The 22,253-nt window shown below is 35.9% G+C and overlaps 1 protein-coding gene across 6 annotated transcripts in view; it reads right to left on the reverse strand.

Moving 5' to 3' along the window:
* LOC113055300 (mitogen-activated protein kinase kinase kinase kinase 3-like) overlaps positions 1–19,889 on the reverse strand; it is a 56,340-nt gene extending 36,451 nt beyond the window's left edge. For 5 of the 6 annotated variants that reach the window (XM_026221491.1, XM_026221492.1, XM_026221489.1 and 2 more), the window contains exons 1-2: positions 19,628–19,888; positions 9,468–9,525 (exon numbers count right to left, since the gene is read on the reverse strand). In XM_026221491.1, the coding sequence (XP_026077276.1) occupies positions 9,468–9,525; positions 19,628–19,723 (154 nt within the window). In that variant the 5' untranslated portion in view covers positions 19,724–19,888. Of the gene's footprint in view, positions 1–9,467; positions 9,526–19,627 lie in introns of all 6 variants that reach the window. The other variant, XM_026221486.1, reaches the window with a different exon arrangement.
* Between the last annotated feature and the right edge of the window lie 2,364 nt (positions 19,890–22,253).

Below are 22,253 nucleotides of genomic sequence, written 5' to 3' on the forward strand. Positions count from 1 at the left end.
ATAACTCCTTTTCATTCTTTCTTGTGTCTCTTTAAAATATTTTACCTTAATTGTGCAATATATATATATATATATATATATATATATATATATATATATATATATATATATATACATATGTGTGTGTGTGTGTGGGGGGGGGCATGTTTTTGTGACATATCAGGACACAACTCTGTATAATGACATGGTTATGACACAGGTATTACAAGGAGAGGGTGACTTATGAGGACATAACCAATGTCCCCATTTTTCAAAACGCTTATAAATCATACAGAATGAGTTTTTTTGAGAAAGTAAAAATGCACAAAGTTTCCTGTGAGGGTTAGGTTTAGGTGTAGGGTTGGTGAATGGCGATAGAATATACAGTTTGTAAAGTATAATAACCATTAAGCCTATGGGATGTCCCCACTTTTCACAAAAACAAACATGTGTGTGTGTGTGTGTACGTGTGTGTGTGTGTGTGAGTATGTGTGTGAGTGAATATATAGATAGATAGATAGATAGATAGATAGATAGATAGATAGATAGATAGATAGATAGATAGATAGATAGATAGATAGATAGATAGATAGATAGATATAAATACACTTTTCAGCAAACATTTGAAAGACAGATCAAAAAAAAAGAAGCAAATATTGTGGGACTTCAGTGGAAAAAAAGTTTTTTTAAACTGAATTTTAAAAATAAGTAATTTTAGAGCTGTAAACGTAATAACGTGAAACCATGATATTTTTGCTTGAGGTTGTCATTCCGTTGAAATCTCACACTTGCCCATGCCTAATTCACATTAGCTACGGTATTAGGTACCACAAAATAAAAATGAATAATTTATTAATCTTGGCAATGGTAATGTTGACATATACTAATGCATAAGCATTTAAAGGATTATGAACAAGCATGAATAAAAAATGAATAAATAATAGTATATTTAGAAATCAAAATTTACATTTTATTAACAATTACAATTTTGTTCATTTAAAATGAACATTAACATTACATTTTTATTTTTAATATTTCAAAATCTCATTATAAGAAAGTGCCCAAGAAATCTGATCAGAAGCACACAAAATATGCTTCTGTACCGGTGATTAACCTTCAGTATCTAGCTATTCTTTACAAATTATTGTGAATAAGAATTTGAACTACAAACAAATACACAGCACAAGCACTGTCATGGTTTTGTTCAAAGGGAAAAAAAAACTAAATAATAATAACAAACAATTCCGAATAGATTTCATTAAAGCATGTCGTTGCACACAGAAATGGGACAAGTCTGCGCTCTTGGGCATGCTTGTAGGAGTTGGATAACAAGAGAGACTGTCAGGGAGAGACACTCAACTGTCACTGCAGTAGACATGCGTGTCAGCGTGCATGTGTGTGTGCAGGGCTAACAGCACCACTGATGCGACAGAATGTGTTGTAAGTGTTAAAGCATGAGAGTATGTGCATATTAGTAAAAAAAATGTAATAGGTATAAGGGTTATATTTACTGAAGTCTATATTTACTGATTTCTCATCAACCATTTAACAGGGATCCTGCCCCAATTAGCACTCATATTTCAGTCCTACTTTTCCACAAATTTATTTATCCTTATTAAAACATGCCCACATCCAATGTCAACTGTTATATGAAGATTAAAGAGAAGTTGAATATTGCTTTTCAATAGCTTGACAATCTTAATGGTTCTACACAGGAAGCTATTAACTAAAGCCACTGGAATGAGACACTTTAAAAAGCTGAAATTAAACATATTTTAGACTATATTTACTCAGAATATTGTACATGTATTATCATGTTTGACCATTGCATTCTTTAAATGGCTAAGTCTGGGGTTGATAAGATTTTTTAATCTATTTGAAATTAGTTTCTTATGCTCACCAAGGCTGCATTAATTCGATTACAAAATTTGTAAGAATTAAAATATTGCAAAATATTATTACAATTTAAAAGACACTTTTCTATTTTGTTGTAGTTTAAAATAAATTTATTTCTGTGATGCAAAGCTACATTTTCCTGATTACCTCCAGAAATCATTCTAATATACTGATTTGGTGCTTAATAAACATTGGTATTGGGGTATTGTGTGGTCACAGAGCAAATTGTATGCACTGTTTCAAGTATATAAAAATAAAAACAGATAAAAATAGAAATGTAAAGTTTAGCACGTATCCGAGAGTATGAAAACAATGTGAATATCCCTAAAACCCAAACACTTTAGAATAAAAATCATATTTTTAAAGTATTAATAAATGATTATCTTCTACAATATTTTTAAAGCCTATTACTAAAGTCTAAGAAGGACAGTGACTCAGTTATCTGTCCATAAATTCATTATTCAATTTGCTACCATATGACAATTTGCTTTGCTTTGCATATTGGTCCCTGTCATATCAATCACATTTTGAAGCATCGATTTGTTTGTAGGTCTATAAATTTAGTCTTGTGTTTTCTCACTGTTAGACTTTGGACCCACTTTTCCCTAATATTGTGCATACATCTGCAGTATATTTTTCTAAAGCTCTTTGTTGACAGTGAACTAGCTGCACCTGCCATGATGCAAGTCTCCATACCACACACACACACACACACACACACACACACACATTCAGCATATGCATTGAACACACATGCATCTGACTCTGTAGGGACTCAGGGTTCTGGCACTCTCCCCTCCCATTACATCGAGTGACATTTCTGAGGACCGCCGACCTCGGAGCCTATGCATTTTAAATGAATGCCCTGCACGCCCGCAGTGCCTCTGTGCTCCCAACCGGCTAATACCAGACCCACCTCCTATTCCCTCTACATGCCTTACAGGAATCAGAGCCAACAAAGACACAGCATGCAAAGGCACACACCTAATGTCACTCCAAATAGCGGCAGAACATTGTCATGTCTTTTCAATATCAGTTTGGAAGATGAAATACAGGATGTGTCCAAAAATCTAACGATATGAGTCATGTCTACTGAATACATTGGAGACAAGATTTTACACCGGAAAAGCATCTACGATGCCCAAACATGCTGTCTAGATAGGTAGCTTACTAAATTTTGAAAGACAGCCATGGACGTCTGCTTGGCAGACAATAAAATGGCTTGCTTAGAAGAAGGGACCAGAATCAGTAGAACTATTTGGCAAAATAAATATTTTAATCAAGTTATTAATGTGTGTTTATGATCTGAACGGAATGTGATGAGATAAAAAGACTGAGATATATAATGGCAAAAAAAGAAAAGAAAAAAGCAGGCTGCACACAAAAACAAACATATAGCTTGGGTGGTGTAGTCCGATTCATAAGGAAATGACTCTTAGGTGCTGATTCTTTAATTAATCCTTTAAAAAGACACACAGTGTGTCCCAATTTGCTTACACTGTACCATAAAACTATGTACTGTATTTTTTGTAGTGTATCAGAATAGTTGGCAAGCTTCTTCGTCGTGATTGCATCTTTAACGGACCACTTGTGTATCCTGTCACTGTTTAATCTGCCCTGTCAATCATCTTATCACAGTGAATATCTTCTATTTTTCATTTAGTTTAATTTCCTGCTGCACTGAAGAGAAATTAAGTGAAAACTTTTACTGCTTTTCTATAGTATTAAGCCTCAAATGTCATCTATACCTTGGATTGGTTTCTTCTTTGAAAAATAAATAAATTATATATATATGTATATATATATAGGCACAGTATTATAATGTTATACTAACACTGAGATTAAAACAATGGAAAAACCCTTCAAATAACCTGTGGAAAAAAAAAACATCTCAAGCATGAAGAATAACACAAGTGGACGATTAATTGAACGAATTCCCTGAAGTCAGAGTGTTTACAATCGATATGTGGTGCACATTCTGAACTGCAAATTGTCATTAAGTGTCAGTCTGAAAATAAAGCAAGTGCACTTGCTAGTAAGGTTCGTATAACATTATCATTATTGGCTAATTGTTCGTATGAGAAAATGTGGTTAAAGATTCAGCTTTGCTAAAATACATTATATTATATAGTGCTTAATAAATTTATTAGACCTCCACCACCCAATGTAAAGTTTGTGCCAGAGCTGCCTTAAACTTAAAAAGTATTGGTGATTGCTAAAATCTTTTTTTTTCTGTAATGGTTAATCCACCAGTATATGTATGCTCTTTATTCACAGTACTATTTTTAATGCTGAAATATATTTATTTTCAAATTTACTGTTTTACAAGAAAGGCAGAAAAAAAACACTATCATTTTTTTTATTCAGATGGCCAATTAGTGTTAATAAATACAGTTTATTAATTTTGTATGATTTGTTATTGTAATTTATTAGGCAAATAAACAGAAATAACTCAATATTCAAAATATAATATTTTGTATGGTCTTTTTTTGGCCTTGATAACAGCTTGCATTCTTGCTGGCATTGTTTTTATGTACTTTTCCACAGTCTCTGTTGCTATTGACTGTAATTGGGCATCTGAATAAAAAAATAATAATCAAGTGCTTTACTATTTTTCTGCCATTCTTGTAAAACAGTAAATTAAAAAATTAATGGATAACAATAATTATATTTTAGCATTAGAAACACTACTGTGAATAAAGTTTTTACATATGCTGGTGGATTAACCATTACAGAAACATAAAAAAAATATTTTGGTAATTACCAATACTGTTAGCTTCGGCCAGCTGCGGCACAAACCTTACATTGGGTGAAAACAGAGAAACATTTGGGCATAAAGGTTTTCAATTTATTCTTCTACACCCAAGAAGTACAAATCTGAGGCAGAGAGGTGAAACTGTAGATTTTAAGTGTCTGCTCTTGGTTGGCAGAGAAAATTTTGCCTGACCACACTTCCTGCAGTTCTAACTTGTCTAGCTCAAACTTGTCTCCGTGAATATGCAACACCACGAGTTGACATTAAGGTGGAAGGAAAGGGAGGGTAAGTGCTTGCTCATGAAGTCGCCCTTCTCTTTATGGTAAGAATAGCCTTTGCTGTTCAGCAATACACCGATGCAGGTGCACAAACTCACACACATGCAGTCAGTGTTTGCACATGCACACGAGTGACCGAGTACACAATCAGATGTGTGAGCCTGCATACACACAAACGCACACACCAAGAAGGCGACTGAAGAAGATTCCCAAAATTGATTCCATCCACAGTGTTTTCCAAAATGGCAAATCGCTGCTTTCTGAAGTCCAATATGATGGATTCATCAATTTTGAATGAAATGAATGAGACCAACATAGCTCGAGGCAACCAATCCATACACACAGAGAAATAACAGCGCATCCAGTCACTGTGCTTCTCATCTCAGGCCAAGAGCGAATCTCATAGCACACTGACACGTCCCCAAACGCCCCCACACAAACTCACCCCAGGTTTTGATGATTGTGTTAGCATGTCTGTTAGAAAAAACATTTATTGGGTCTTTTCAGACGATCCCCTGTTGACTATGCCAAACTAATGAGCCAGAACTCAAAGCCGTGTCCTGATGCCCACAGTGCTGCAGAGGGAGGAGACCTATCCAGAAAGTGTGTGTTGTCCTCCCCCACCATGATTCGTAAAGGCCAGCTCAGAGACATTAATGAGTTAGAATGGCAAAAACGTCTATGAGGTCGAGGAGACATGGTGCATGTTAATCAGAATTGTAAATCGATTTCAAAGAGGAACAAAGACACCACTGTAAAAACACATCCATGGGAGATAATATCCTTGTTATATCCACGGAAATATGCTTATGTAATTAGGCTGACTTCCTACTGACTTGCCAGAGAGGTAAGGGTAAATGTGAGACTAATTATTGATTCGTTTCTTTATCTTGGCAGCACGTGTTCCTTGATTAATGTGACATAATAAAGGACAGCCCTCAGGGTTCATAACTACTGTACACAAACAAGCAGTTAACAGGCTTCATTTACACACAGTAAAAAAAAAAAAATCTAGTAATATTAAGTTTATTATATAGATCAAAATAATTATTTTTAAAAATATATTCTGCTGTTAGATCATTTCAATGCATAAAAGCATTTTCCAACCCTATAAATAACTAACTAAATCACTTCACTCTAATATTTTGTTGTTTTGTTCAACATCTGTGATATAATTAATCTGCCGCTATGATCAGCATGTTGCACCATTAAAATCAAATTTATAGTTTTCGAACTTGCATTCGAACACACCAATTACGGAGCCAAAGCAAAAAGGATAAAAAATGAGATCCAGCATGTATCAGTGATCTTTTGAAACGGAATGGTTGTTTTTCCATACTCTTCAATAATGAAGACCCTGAATACAGCAAGGCACTGAATCACTTTGTGTACACTATATTTTTGTGCATATTTCCCGCATGTTTAAAAGGAACAGCTTGGACACAAGCCTGAGCAGGTGTTTCCAAAACACTCTGACTAAATCTAGCTCTTACATCTGAAACCCCGCTTAATGGATATCTGGCACAGGAACGTGTCCTATTCCAACAGGGGCATCTAAAAGCCACACACACGTACAAATATCTCAAACTACAGCTGAGACAGCAAAGCAAAGGGCCTCCAGAAACCCCCATTCCCCTCTCATTCTCTCTCGTCTCTGGTATGAGAGGCATGTAGTAATTACCGAGGCTAAAAGCTGACTAATGCTCTGTGTGCATCTGCATCTGTGAATGTGAGTGGTTACTGAATTCTTGGTCAATGTTTAAACCAAGCAACCTAATCGTTCTCAGCACAAAACAAACAGGCCTGTAGGTTAGTATCATAAAAAGTAAGGTGAACAACCCCTGAGTTACTGAATAAAGGTATGGACAAAAATAATAATAATAATAATAAATTCCGGCTGTAGATACAAAAATGTTTCATGGTAAACGAGAGTTTAGTTTCTGCCAAAATTTCATAGCTTACTGCAGGTATTGTTAATATTTTAATATGGGATCCCCTTCAAGTTTAAAGAATCTTCAAATGCTCAAAAGTACACAATTTTCTTAATTTCATATTAAATAGAGCTCAAATTAAATAAAAACAAAACTGAAATAACTAACTGAAGTTTCAAATTACTAAAACTTTAGCAGTGACTAATGTTGCTGTATCCATATGAACCACAATTGAAACAACAAGCAATTAAAGCTTTTTCTTGCATGTAAATCTGAGGTTTTATCCAAACTAGCTGCAAATGCAACAAGCAACAATAAAATTCAATGCACTGGACTGTAATACAATAAAATAATATGAAACACAATACATACAATACATACAATAAAAAAAAAATTATTAGGTACACCTATTCAATTGCTTGTTAACACAAATTGCTAATCAGCCAATCACATGGCAGCAACTCAATGCATTTAGGCATCTAGATGTGGTGAACACGACTTGCTGAAGTTCAAACCGAGCATCAGAATGGGGAAGAAAGGGGATTTAAGTGACTTTGAACGTGGAATGGTTGTTGGTGCCAGAAAAGTGTTGCTCTACTGGGATTTTCACACACAACCATCTCTAGGGTTTACAGAAAATGGTCCGAAATAGAGAAAAGATCCAGTGAGCGGCAGTTGTGTGGATGAAAATGCCTTGTTGCTGTCAGAGGAGAATGGGCAGACTCGTTAGACATGATAAAAAGGCAACAGTAACAGTAAACAAGGTATGCAAAATATCTCTGAACACACAACATTCAAACCCTTCAGCAGATGGGCTACAGCAGCAGAAGTTCACACCGGGTGCCGCTCCTGTTAGCTAAGAACAGGGAACAGAGGCTACAATTCGCACAGGCTCACCAAAATTGGACAAGAGAAGATTGGAAAAATGTTGCCTGGTCTGATGAGTCTCAATTTCTGCTGCAATATTCAGATTGTAGGGTCAGAATTTGGCTTAAAGAGCATGAAAGCATGGATCCATCCTGCCTTGTCTTAACGGTTCAGGCTGGTGATGGTGGTGTTATTGTGTGGGGGATATTTTCTTTGCACACTTTGGGCCCCTTAGTACCAACTGTGCATTGTTTAAACCATTTTACCAATGTTTACCTAATAAAGTGGCCAGTTAGTGTGTGTGTGTCTGATATATATACACACACACACACACACACACACACACACGTACGTACACACGTATAGACAATAATAATCTACTAAAAAAAAGACAGTAATCTTAACAAAACATTCTAACCATGAAGTGGAATTCAACAAGATTATGCTTTTTTTCAGTGCCTGAAAATGTTATTTTCCCAAAGGCACTTACACACTTTTTCCAACTTTTAATGTGGTTTTCATGGAAACTGAGGTACTGCTTGTTCTTGTAATTCCTGTAATTTCATTTATTGAAACTGTCTTGGACATCGAAAGAAACAACTTGCTGGTGAGACTTCACCCTCGAAAAGAGAAGGCTGTGGGTTTTATCTCAAACCAGCAAAAAAGGTCTTTGAGGTCTGCTATTGTTCCTGCAGTTACTGCTGGCACAGCAAAACAGCACACAAATAGAATCGCTACAAAATCAAAATGAAAGTCGCACTCCACTGGTTTCCTTTACTCAAGAAGATGTCATTCATCAAACCAGATGGCTAGTGGATAAAACAGGTACATCCTTTACGGTGACAGTGATATTCAATATTGTCAAACCGTATCAAACCCCAGACCCCATTTGATGTCGTCTTCTGCTTTGGTCTGGGTTTTATATCAAAAGCTTTTTCACTGACACAAATAATATGGGATTGCCTTGATCAGAGCATGAAACCTCAATCGTGCATCTGGACACAACTGATGGTATACCATCTCAAACATTTGGCCACTCCGACGCATCTAGAGCACTTTTGTAATGAATTCATTTTAAACTTGTTCAATTATTTGATTTGCATTTCTAGAGTAAACAATTACCCAATGCCAACATGAACAAGGAAGAAACACAGAATGAGTTTTCCGAAGGACTTTATTGACTAAGAGCAAATGCTATTATCCATCTACTAGGTAAAGTCCCCCTAGAACAACCTGAGGTTAAATGCCTCACTCAAGGACACTTGGTAAAAGCTCAAGGCTCACTCCACGCAGGCCTCAGCTTTAGCCACTTCACCATACCAGTTCCTAAATCAATGTTTCCCAACCGTTTCTGTCTTACATACCCCCACAGCCGCATCAGTAAGGGTCAATTCATGTCAACAACTATGGCATATCCTCCATTAGAGAAACTCTTAAAGCTGAACTCAGTCATTTTTTGAATAATGTTGGCACTTGACGTGGCCTAATCATCCAAAAACCAAGGTTTTTTGGTTATTAATGTGTTAATGTGATATATATATATATATATATAAAATGAACATAAATTTACTTCTGCATCCTAACTCAAGCTACCAAAGCTACTAAAACTGTAAATTCAATCTACTGTAAAATGTATTTCTAATGACATAAACACATATATGTATATATATACATGTGTGTGTGTTTATGTATGTATGTATGTATGGGTGGGGGGCTCAGATTGCAACGTGTGTACATGTGGGGGGAAAGTGATTTTCTTACCTGGCTCCAGTTTAATGACCTTGATAGCAGCCAGCTCACCTGTAGTGACATTACGGGCCTGAAAGAGAAAAACAAACAGCACTTACTCAACAGATCTCTTAATGTTAACTATTATTCATCTGAAAGACTCTGCCCTTATTTTACAGAAAACTTTTGCATTTTCTGGAAAAATCTTTACAATGAATCTTAAACATAGTAAAATGAGTACTTCACTCTTAATTGTAGTAAAAAAAAAAAACCATCATGAAATCAGCCAAAAAATAAATGCAAATGGGCTGCACAGATTCCATGTGGGTCTGCTGATTGGGTAAGAATTAGCTTAAAGCCTTTCATTAACATTGATTTTCAATAGTTTCGTTTTAAATATTGCCTACAACTAAATTGTATGCTTAAATAGGGTAAACATACAATCGAATGGATGTTTGCTAGCACTGTCAATACAGACTGTCCATACTTTTGCATTTTCTTGAGGTTTTTAAAAGACCACTGATTAACGCTCACAGAGCCACAAATCTGAATAGTCACATGGGCAGAGGCACAGATATTTATAATTTTAAAGAAAGTTTCATCACCTTTTAAACCTAAATACAAACAACCACTGCTTAACTGATCAAGATGGAGAAAAATATAGCAGCTTTAATATCCACACCAATGGCCAGACTAATTTTTGCACACAGAAAAAAACAAACAAAAAAAAAAACACTGTTGTTCAGACCATTATGACATTATTCAATCACGACCTGGTAGCAGGAAAAACATTAGACAAAATCAGCCCAGATTCAATTAAGAAGTCATCGGCAAAGTGGTCAAAGTATTTTATTTTTTCCTTCTCCTAGCAACAGCGTGAGATCTGACAGCTAGGCGTTGGCAGCAGTGAAAACAGGGGGTGGGGCTAGACTGAGCCGAGTATTAGCAGGCAGACGGTGTCCCACAGGAACAATACACAGATGAATTGCACTTTGATAAAAAAAATCTGTCTGAAAAAAGCATCAGGTATCATAACATTTGCAATAAAAGGGTCTCAATTCTTACTGACAGTTTATTTGGACTGCAGGGAGCAGAACTGTTCAACCACCGAAAAAATAAAGTGGTTAAAATACTAAATGTGAAATCATATCTAAAATCCAGGATTTAGGATGGGTCATCCAATGCTCTGGAAAAAAAAGTTGTAAAAGCTTTGTACCTTATTTACCCATGGGTACATTTTATTATCTAAAAAAGGTATCGGGAAGTAAGGCTGCACAGTAGTTCACTGACAAGCTACACAAAAATCACGTTCACAATCGCAGACGATTTAATCAAGTGATTATGAAATCAAAAAAATCATTCTGTGATTATGAAAGCTGTTTGTGTAGCTTCTCAGTGAACTACGGTTCTGTGTAGTAAATGCTGCTCCATCTTAGAGCACATGTAAATACCACATATAACAACATGTTTTCACTCCAAACTCACTTCATAACATCAGTCGAGTGTATGTGGCTTCTAACACAGAATAAGGCACGCAACATATTTCATAGTATTCTAGTGATTACCGCTATGTCGATTAGCATTGCATTATTATATACTTTATAATAATAAAAATTCCAGTAAGACAAACTCCGATAAACCATATATTGTCATTGTTCTGTGATTATTTATCACATTGAATTAATGAAAGCAGTTAAATCTTCTGCTTATTCAGCTTATTATAGGCATCTCCTGGGATGGAGCCTTACCGCTGATCATAGAACCATGCTTCACAGAAAGTTACGCATGACAGTCGCAGCTTCTGCCTAAATACGATTTATCGCCTTTGAAATTTAATTTTGATTAATCATGCAGTCCTAAGTGACAGCTTCTGTACCTTGTTTTCTAAATTGAACAGACTAATCAACAAGTGAATCTAAAGTTTTGACTTTTGGTGTTTTCATTTTGCATTAATTTGTACTGTAAATGTACTCAGACTTGTGTGATGTAAACTCATTTTAATCTCATTTTAATCTCAAAATTTTAATCTCGCTATTGTGACTATTACATTTTTTTAAATTGTGTGAACCCAAACAAAGCCTAATTATCCATGGCTTCCTTAAAACTGATTAGTCAACGAACCATTCTGGAAACTCATGACTAGTTGATTTTGATAACATGTTCTGATCAACAACATGTTTTCATATAACATGATTCCATTGCCTTTAATTAAATGCATCTATTTTGGTCTAAACCAGACAGTAACTGTATCTGTACTGCAGTCAACAAACAGAAGGAGTGAAGAACTCTAATGCATAATTAATAATCAGTATCTTTCAAAAATAAAATTGCTTATTGAAAACAACTCAAAAAAACATCAGCAGCTAAGTGATATGATCTGAAAAGGATGCTGCAAAACACAGAGACAAACCCCGCAATTTAGGCGAAAATGTCAGTAGCAATACAGCTTCGCCAGGATTGTGCGAGATGTCAAAAATGTTAAAAAAGAACTGAAAGCTCCCCTCCAGAAGGCTGATGATTCTCCGCCATATATTCAAATTCCTATTGCGAACAGCTTTGAAGGAAGCCCACATGCTGAATCCTTTCAGCTCAAAGATATGAGGCAATGAAATTTAACCTGTATTATAAACACAGAGTGATCGGTATGTCACATTTACATGTATGAGATGCATTTAGTGTTGGGTCATTTCAGCAATAACATCACATGCTTGCTTTGAAACATCAGTACAAAACACGGCTAAATATATAATTAAAGAATGTTATCTAGAAACAAAAACAAAATTTAACTTTTTAATGAAATGCACATCTCCATGAGGTTACAATTAATGGACAGTTAGATACCATAATACCATACCATAAAGCTATAATAAACATAGTCCAATTGATTCATGCACTATATTGCAACTCTTCTGAAATCAATATGATAGCTTTGTGTGATGACAAAAAAAATGACATAGCATTCAGTTTTGGTTAAAATTTTCCTATAACTCACAAGCTGTTTAAAGGTTTTTATTTTAACAAAACCTCATTAATAAGCAAAAAAATCTGGTTGAAAAGCTAAGTATAATTCCTTTGCAGGATAATCGGCTTATTTCTATGTGGTGAGGGGATGCAGATAAGTGTTGATCAATAACTTCATCAAGCATCCAGGCCCAGTGGTCAATACCTCGCCATGTAATCAGGCAAATCATATTGTCTGTTGTGGTTTAAAATGATATGGTAATGATCCTATATAATGAGCCCACCACCAGCCGAAGAAAGGTGAAAGCCAAGGATCGTGGGAACCAACCAACCAACCAATAACAGCATGACCGTATCTGATGTTTATGAAAGTATTGGATTAAAAAAAAGTGCATAAAATCGTGACTCATCCTCCACATAATTTGCAAATGGAGGTTGCCAGTTTGATGACACCAACAAGAAAAACGCACTTGACGATGAATTAAATTAAATACGCTGTTTCTTTTTTGTCAACTGGCAACCCTGGGTACCGAAATACAATTGGGTAAACTGGCAGTGGACAGGTTTCACAAACCAAATCAGAGACCGACATTCTGGCCCAGAACGCACATTTTCAAAGGAGAATAACTGACTATAGCATTGTTTTTCAGATAAACAAGTATCTGAAAGCATCTTTAGTAGAGTCAACAACATACACAGAGCACCTTTAAACAGTCAAAAAACTGACCCCAATCACTTCATTGTAAGTGCCTCACAGTAACCATTATTATTAACATTACCCTCGGACTGAACCTGGTTTCTCCCATGTTTTTCCCTCTCCATTTCTGTCACCTGATGGAGTTTAGCACAGCCGCTTTTGGTTTGCTTGGGATTTAAAAGATATTCAGCTTACTGCTGAATTTAACTTCATAATGAATGAACTGTGCACTGTGTTATTGAACTGAACTAAATCAAACTCTGAACTGTCTGGAGCTGAATAATCACACTATTATATTGTTAATGATGACAAAATGATAGAATTTTAATTTTGGGTCTAACTATCCCTCTAAAACCCAGCCTCCCTGAGTGTAACCCTTTGAGTTTCACATAGGCACTCTCCCATGCCCTTTTTTCCTCAGCAACAGAGGCGCAGAGCAACACCCCAGCGCTCCACCTGCACACGTGTAGCACGCAGTGGGGCAGCGAGCTGCTGCAATGCCAGTTAATTACAGAGAGGTGGATAAATCACTGCAAGCTTGGCCCCCAACCAGTCGAATCTAGGCCAATCATTTTCTGCACTGCCTGGCAAATTTGATGCCTTGTATTAACAATTTACTGTGCCAATGCGGCACTGACCTCCGATAAACAACCCGTTTTCCTCTCTAATGTCTTTCCTGCGCTGGTGTTATCAAACATTTCATCGGATTCATTATTCATGCTGTATTGCAGTTAAACGCAGAGTACATAATGCATCAGGAGACAGGAGCGTGCCTGGGCTTGCTAAAGCATGATTATGAAACTACAGTACAACTGAGACGACCGCCTCCTCTGTGTCTCCCATCAACAATATAGTGTGCACATTTGAATCGTTACCACAACATGGGTGATTAGCGGTCTAATACGTCTAGCTGTAATTCTCCTACCAACATAATTAAGTACATCACATTCTTGTCCAAACAATGGTAGAGTATTAGTCGCTCATGCTCACTATGGGAGAATACAATTTCTCTCCACGGCCGCATTTGTAGAACAGCTGACCACTCTATCATGCAGATCTTTATTTCTGCTTACTCACTGAAAGGATGTGGCGAGATTGAAACTGCTCTAGTCTCCTGAATATAGAGAAATCTCAAGGCTAGTTAAAAGTAGGCTATAGATGGCAAGGACGTTCTATTAAAAGAGACCATGTAACCCAGTCTGTTGTGAATTTATAAAGGGTGTGAAGGCATAAAACACATGAGAGTAAGCAAAGGTGTTGACAGCTAGTTCCTGCAAAAAGTGATGAAAGAAAGAATGTGTGATGGCTGGGGTATGTTGTGAGACTCCTGCGAGGTGTTTCAAGGTTTCCTCAGGGAGAAGGTTTGAGGTCTGTGACTTTCTCTGACTAATATTTATTGGTTGCCCATCTAGCCATGACATCCCTATGAACGCACAGTCACTAAAACAAGAGAGAAAGGGCATGGAAATGCTTCACAGACAATCAAAGAAGCTATTTGAGGAAGAGAACGGACCAAAAGCAAAGCACTTCCAAAATCATTAAATTAATATTTCATATTTGATATTATGAATATTTGGTCACAGTTTAGTTTGGGGACCAGTTCCTACTATAAACTAGCTATTAACTATGACTTTTACCTCAATTTGCTACTTATTAATTTATTAAGTTAGATTTTAAATTTAGGTATGGGGTATAACTTCCGTTGCTGTAAACAATCACTGAAAGGCTTGTTCTATGATTGCAATAATACATTTGTTTTTCGTTTGTTTTGTAAACTGGGTAAAATGAGATGACATTATTCCACTCACCCTTCAACCATCGAACATTAAAATGACATTTAAAAGTGTAAGAGCATAAACAAGGTACTTTCAACAGATTATGAATAACCCCAAAAAGCACGACTCTTTCCACTGCAATAACAGACAGATGAAATATCACTGTAGTATATCTGTATTATGAAACATGCGTTGCCTTAATCAAACATGCTCATTAACTTCAGCATCGCGTGAAACTACTGCAAAGTGATTACCGTCATTAGATAATAAATTGTATTTACCAGTGAAAACATACAAACCTGGTATTGAAATTATAATTTTGCATTAATGCAATATGCAAAAGTGACAGTTAAGTCACAAAAAAATGTCAAGGCTGTTCTTTCTACTTTATATTCATCATATAATGATGAATAAAAAAAGATGACAATAAAGACTGGAATAATGGCTGCTGAAAATGAAGCTTTGTCATCAGAAATTATTAGGCTATATTTTAAAATATATTAAAATAGAAAACATTTATTTTTAATATATATATATATATATATATATATATATATATATACACACACACACACACACACACACACTCAACATGTCAGAAAGAGAGAATAAAACTACAGTATCAGCAAGGTACATAAAAGAATTGTAAGATTTAGGTATACTGATAGCTTACATGGTTCAATTCATTTCCTTGCGATAAATCAATATTAGATCTGATTGTTCCAGTTAATTCTAGATATATCTTATTTATCGGAGTATATTTAAATAGTCAGGACTATTGAAAGTCAGGGATTGTGTGTTTGTCCCTAAACTGGCCGATACCAATCTCTGAAGCATGATACTATTACAGGATGGAGCAGTGCCCAGCTGTTGAAACAGGTGAATAATTAATGATCATTTTTTCCCGACAAAGTCAATTCAGAAATGCCCTCACATCAGCTGCACAGCGGGTCTACGCACATAGGGCACACATAATCACAGAAACTCTATCGTCTTGAATTTCATCCTGTCAGAATGTTTTCACAAATGCACAATGCAGGCCACTTGGAGAACCATCTTCCTGTGTAATCTGTGTGACTGAAGGTGTCTACTGCAATCAGGAATGACAGGATGACTGGTTTTTGTCTTTAAGGGCAACACAAAACTTCCTGGTTGTGAAAGAGAAAAGAGATTAACCGAATAAAAGAAGAATTGTGACTTTAATCCACAATAAAGGCTCCAGTCAGATCAACCCAAGGCCTGGGACGTATGTTTCTTGAATAGATCTAAAAAAAAAAATCTCACTTCAAAGGAAAACTGCAAACTAATATAACTTGACTTCATCAAATTATGTGCATCTAACAATGTTAATGTTGTCCATTTATCAAAACATAAGTGAAATCAAACCTCGCACGCTAGAAATAAGCAAATTTTGTTCTGCTGACAAGAACTAACATCTCCTGTTTTGTACTAGCCAATGCATTTGAGTGTCTGGACCGAAATCAACCTGCATTCACAACTACTGTTTAGCCTGACCTGGCCGAGCAAACTCATGCAGTGAGAAGCCAAACTTCCAACTAGAGAAAGAAATCACTCTCTAAAGGGGGCCAGGAATAACTCATTAGAAGCCACAAACACGCAGTGTCGTGCGAGAGATTTGCTTACACAATCGTCTTTGCACAGCAACCTTCTGAAAGAGAAGCAGTCAATTCTGCCTCAGCTCAATCACAATGCATTACACCTCCCGCCACAGTGAAGACTTGCATTCATTCTTTAACCGATGAGGTTCTCACTCTTGCTTTTGTCCTCACGCATACACATCTTTCCATCTTTCACTGGCGATTCCTCAGACCGTAGACATAAATGGAATCAATACAAAACCACTCGAATACAGGCAGGCCACAGAACTATCAAAATAGCCCCACCAAGGCTTGACACAAATTCAATATAAAGTGATCACGCTGGGTAATTAGTCATATCCTTACCCATGATGCAGCAGGCTTTTTGTTCAATACTTACCTTCTTTGCTCAATCAATACTTTACATCTCTCTGTATGCTTTCAGGTCCTACAAAATCACTTCAAACTGTTAAAAAAAACAAACAGCCCCAGTAGACAAACCAACCTGGAGAAACACCTGTTGAAAACGCTTGTATTTAACTGCAAAGATACTGTCCTGGTCTACTTTTGTAAAAAGGGATAGTTCACCCCCCAAAAAATTCTCACTTATTAATCATTTTCATGTAATTTGAAACCTGTACGGCTTTATTTCTTCTCAAAACACGGTAGGATATTGAAAATGTATCGGTGTTTTTATTTTTGTCTATTTTGACGGTCAGTGGGGTCCAATATTGCCATACTTTCATTGTGCAGAGATAAACAGTTGAAAATATTCCTAAAAAAACATTTTGTGCATGTGTGTTCTACAAAAGAATGAAAGGAAAGCATAAAGAATCCACAGAAGAAAGAAAGCTGTACATGTTTAGAATAAACGGGTGAATAAATGATGACAGAATTTCCATTTTTGGGTGAATTATCCCTTTAAAGTTGAGCGACTAAAATGAATGAAAGTCTGAAAAAACGCCACTAGAAAGAAGTCTGTCATTTTCATTGGAAGATCAAGTTATGACATTTTGATTATGCATTAAGAGTTTCAAAAACACAATTGTTCTCAATAAAATCAATAATTTCGTTAATTTAAGCAATTTTTTGTTCATGATTGTTCATGAGGACAATTTCCAGATTTCATCAGAAGCATCTGCACATTATATGTTAAATTATTATTATATTTTATCCCCATCATTACCTGGAGTTTAATAAAAGTTGGCATTTATTTATATACATATTATACACTCATATCCCACTAAATGCACCAATAAAACCAATTAAGAGTTCATTCAAATCTGCAAACACTTAAAAAAATCCCCCCACAAATTCTGGTCACAGCTTCCTAGACATGAAATACTGCATGACAGACTCAATAAAAAACAGCATTAATTACAGTAGACCACCACAAAGACTGAAGAGCCCACATACACACCAATATTCAGAATAGCGGTCAATCAATGTGGGTTTCTCAAACACCGTCTCCTGCAATCTACAATATTCGGTTACCTTCTAGATTACAGTTGCTTATCAAAGAAAAACATCCAAAGACTGTAAATAACCGTGTAGCTGCACTCAATACTGTTAAACCAGACAGTAGCTAACATAATCTGTTATCTGTTATCTATAACCCTTCCAATCAGCATAAACAGAATTTACTTATCTTTTACATAATCCTACAACACGCTCTATCAGATGAAGCAATGTTATTCTTCTGACAAATGAAGTATGAGTTAACATGCTGTGCTTGAAGATGCAGACTAAATACCATTCATTAGGTCTTAAAACATAAAGAGTTGGCCATGTGCAAGCGTTGACTGACAGGGGAACGAAAGTCTTGCAGGGTGACACTGCTTAAGCCACACTCGGATAAAGCCGCAGATAATCCAGCACATTTCACACCACTTGTAACATCTTTCAAGTTAAATGCTCTGGACAACAGCATCACTGACCAACTGGTCAGCTGTCTGCAGTGCTTGTGTTAGTTTCAGTGACAACCACAGACTTGAGCAGTGATATCACAAGGCCTTCCTCAAATATTTGTCATGTCTTGCACAATTTTGCAACAACTCATGGGAGCGCCACTGAAACAAAACCACACAATAATGTTATTCAATCATACTCATTCAGAAGTGCTGGGAATGAAGTTGACATGAAGTCATGTAAAATGTGTAAATATATATTGCAATGAAAGGCTGTAGAGTACAACTGAGTGTGTCTTAACCGCATAATGTTTACAGAGTTTGACAGATCAGTGTTTTGATGCTATTTCTGTGTTTTTTTAAATGTACAAAAGATGCACTCAATAAAGCTGTGTCTGAATATGCATAATATCTGCCTGAAAGGCTGAAATTCACATAGGACAAAACCAGAGTACTTTCCGACCTAATGTTTTATGAATACTATGAACTCGGACATAATGCTTTTCATCTACTAATTTAGAAGCTATACGTATTTCTGACGCAGCCTATGTTTTTGGTCTTATTTGTTACAACTGTAGCAGTAGATTTTGTTTGTTCCTTTTCATTGATGTTTTTCATTAGGCTAGACACATAGTGGACATTATTTTTGGTACAGTGTTTATACATCAAACGGCATAGCTATTTTGACCTGTTTGTCTGTTGATTTTATTGTCCAGTCAGCCTTTCCTAAAGCACAATATAAAGTAAATACATTATTTTTGTATTTGATTTGTAGTAGTAACTGCAAAAAATGCATGACAGGTCCGGTCATGTGATGTCAACATGCCAGTGCCCATGAAGGACCCACTCCATCTAGAATAATACAGCTTTTACAAGAAGACTGACTGATCTTTAGTCTTCATATTATATGAATGTATTTTAATTATATTTCTTCATAGTGCCATTCAATTAGTTGACTGTAAATGTAAATATATAAATATATCAAATAATATATATATATATATATATATATATATATATATATATATATATATATATATATATATATAATTCGCAAAAAAAAAAATGACTGAGGGCACCTTAAAGTGATCAGTGTCTCAATCCAGTTAAGAGAAGTACAATCTTTATGCTTGCAGATCTAGAACATTTAAACTCCCATATGCCTCACTCCGAATTTATTATAAAGATCTGGCCCATTACATATGGACTGCACCGTCCAAAATATAGGCCTTGTTTGTAGAAAACACATTTTTACCTTGTAAACATCCCCGTAGGTCCCGCTGCCTATTCTCTGGATAAGCTCGAAATCCTCTTGTGGATTTCGCCTGGATAGATCGAAACTAGAGTTCATCGTGGGGACTCCGGCCTCTGCCTATCAGTGATAGATTTGCTGGGGCCCTGACACGGACGAAAGGAGAAGACCCGAAAAAAAAAGAAACATACGGCGTCAGAAGGGAATCTCAGTCTCAGTAGTTGACTAACTTTAACATGGCTTCCCGTGAGCTGAGTGCGCATGCGCTGCGCTTAGAGTGAATGAGAGAGAATGTCTGGAATGGGAGGATGAAGAGAGGAGGAGGATGGGTTGTGTCAGATGACCAACCTGCTTCTGATGAATACTCGTGTCTGAAATACTCTCACAGTATATATTAGAATGGCATTTTCCTTAATTCATTTTCTTGTTTTGAAGTTTGAATATGGTCAGTGACACTGGTTTGATAGGCTACTTTGTCTTGATTTTATAGACTATGTACATGTTAATATTAGACAGTGCAGAGTAAACTTTTTATCAAAAATATACTCTTTTGATTGAGCATATAAATGTATAATTTGTAGCCTATTTCAAATAATTAATGACAGTTTTTTAGCTTGACTTAATTTAACATATCACATTAAAAGCAGAAGTTTAGCTCGGTCACTGACTAACCTTTCTTGCGAGAAGTTCAGCTCATGACTTCACAGGAAAGTGAAAACTCATGAAAACTGAAGACTATGTACCAAAAAGAGAAACCAGGAATTCATCAGAGATTGTTATTTTATTTTATTTATTTATTTTTTATTTTGATTTATTTATTTATTTATTTATTTGAAACATGCTTAATAGTGCAGGCAAAAATTTAAGCACGATGTAATTGATTATGATGACCTTAAATACATTCCCTTCCTATTTCCAGTGTGATTTTCAGTGTGATTGTGTACAGAAATGTTCCTTCACTGTTAAATCACTGTTTTTTCTTTCTCTTTCTTTCTTTCTTTCTTTCTTTCTTTCTTTCTCTCTTTTAACATTATTTTTATGGTTTGTATGTAATGATAACAGTGATGTCTGTGGCTTTCTACATACATTTTCTTCATTTTAGGAGTTACACAAGGCAGTTTGAGGTCTGTTTTCTCACATATATCTCTTGTATTGTGACAAATCACAGACAGTTGACAAAATAACAGTTGTCAGGATTCTCCATGCGGTTGTGACTTACAAAACAGTCTCATACGTCTTCCTCCATCTTCTTCTCTTGCAGCTCAGACAGGATTGTGATTCAGCGCTATTTATTTCCGAATCACAGAGGAGTGTGTGCCAAGAGAGAGCTTCTGAATACTTACACCATGTGGTTGTTATGAAGGTTTTATGAGCCAGGACTATTCAGTCTAATTTATTTCTCAAATGCCAGGCACACATCCAGGATGCAGTTTATTGACTGATTATTAAAGCATGCACTGGCACAGATCAAGGTCTCAGCATGACGGCAGTTATCAAACATCCCAAAGCACATACTGTTCTCCTGTACAGCTTAGAAAAGTATTATTTTCTGGCGGTTCTAGATGTGTTTTCCAGTCTATTCTTCAGGTTTTTATTCAATGACCATTCATTTTGAGATCCTCATATTTTCTACACCATTTTTTTCTACTCAGCTAGTTATCAGTTTCTTAATATTTATTAAAAAATTATAATTGGTTTTACATAAGTAGATGATAGATGGCTCTATCTACAGTGTAATATTTTATCTTTTATTTAATATATATTATGTATATTATTATTATTATTATTTAAATTGTTTATTATATATATATATATATATATATAGAGAGAGAGAGAGAGAGAGAGAGAGAGAGAGAGAGAGAGAGAAAATGTGCACTACATTATGTAAAATAAGCAAACTTTGGACTGTTTCATATAGCAGAAATGCATATAAAGCTTATATATTTTTACCTTGTTATAAAAACATTTTTACAATACATTATGTAAAATGACCAAATTTGACCCTGATCCATATATATCAGTCTGACATTAATGCAAACAGATGCATATAAATGTGTCATGATTCTGCCTTCATGTCCTGACTTTCCTCTAGTCTTGAGGCAGGATCATGACAGACCCGTGTTTTGTGTACAAGCACATGGCCTTGTCTTTGGGCCATGTGCTTGTGTTGTCTCGTTCCCTTGCCCCACCCCCCTTGTTATCCTAGTTTTGCCGTGATTGCCTTACCTGTGCCACCTGTTGTGTCTTGATTAGACTTCTTATTTATATCCCCTAGTGTGCTGTCTTGTGCGGTTCATTGTTTCTACATTTGTGTTTCTACATGTTAGCTTGTGAGAAATAGTATCATTGTTACCCCTTGAAGAAGTCGTTGTGTTACCCGTGAGTGTTTGTTAGTAGTTAGTGTTTAGAGTCTTTGTTTATCGCATCAACCCAGTCCTGTTTAGTTATTTAGTCTCTGCCCTAGTCATTGTTTTCGCCCTCGTGGGTTTTGTTTTCCCCTTTTTCCCTTAATAAATCCTGTGTTTTGTGCATCCCTGTCTGCGCTTGAGTTCATCCCTACCCCCCTCGTGTCAAAATGTACAAATGTTTTCATATGAATATATTTTGACCTTGTTAAGAAAAGTTGCTT

Source organism: Carassius auratus, chromosome 36, assembly GCF_003368295.1.
Source record: "Carassius auratus strain Wakin chromosome 36, ASM336829v1, whole genome shotgun sequence".
In the NCBI taxonomy this organism is placed as follows: Eukaryota; Metazoa; Chordata; class Actinopteri; order Cypriniformes; family Cyprinidae; genus Carassius; species Carassius auratus.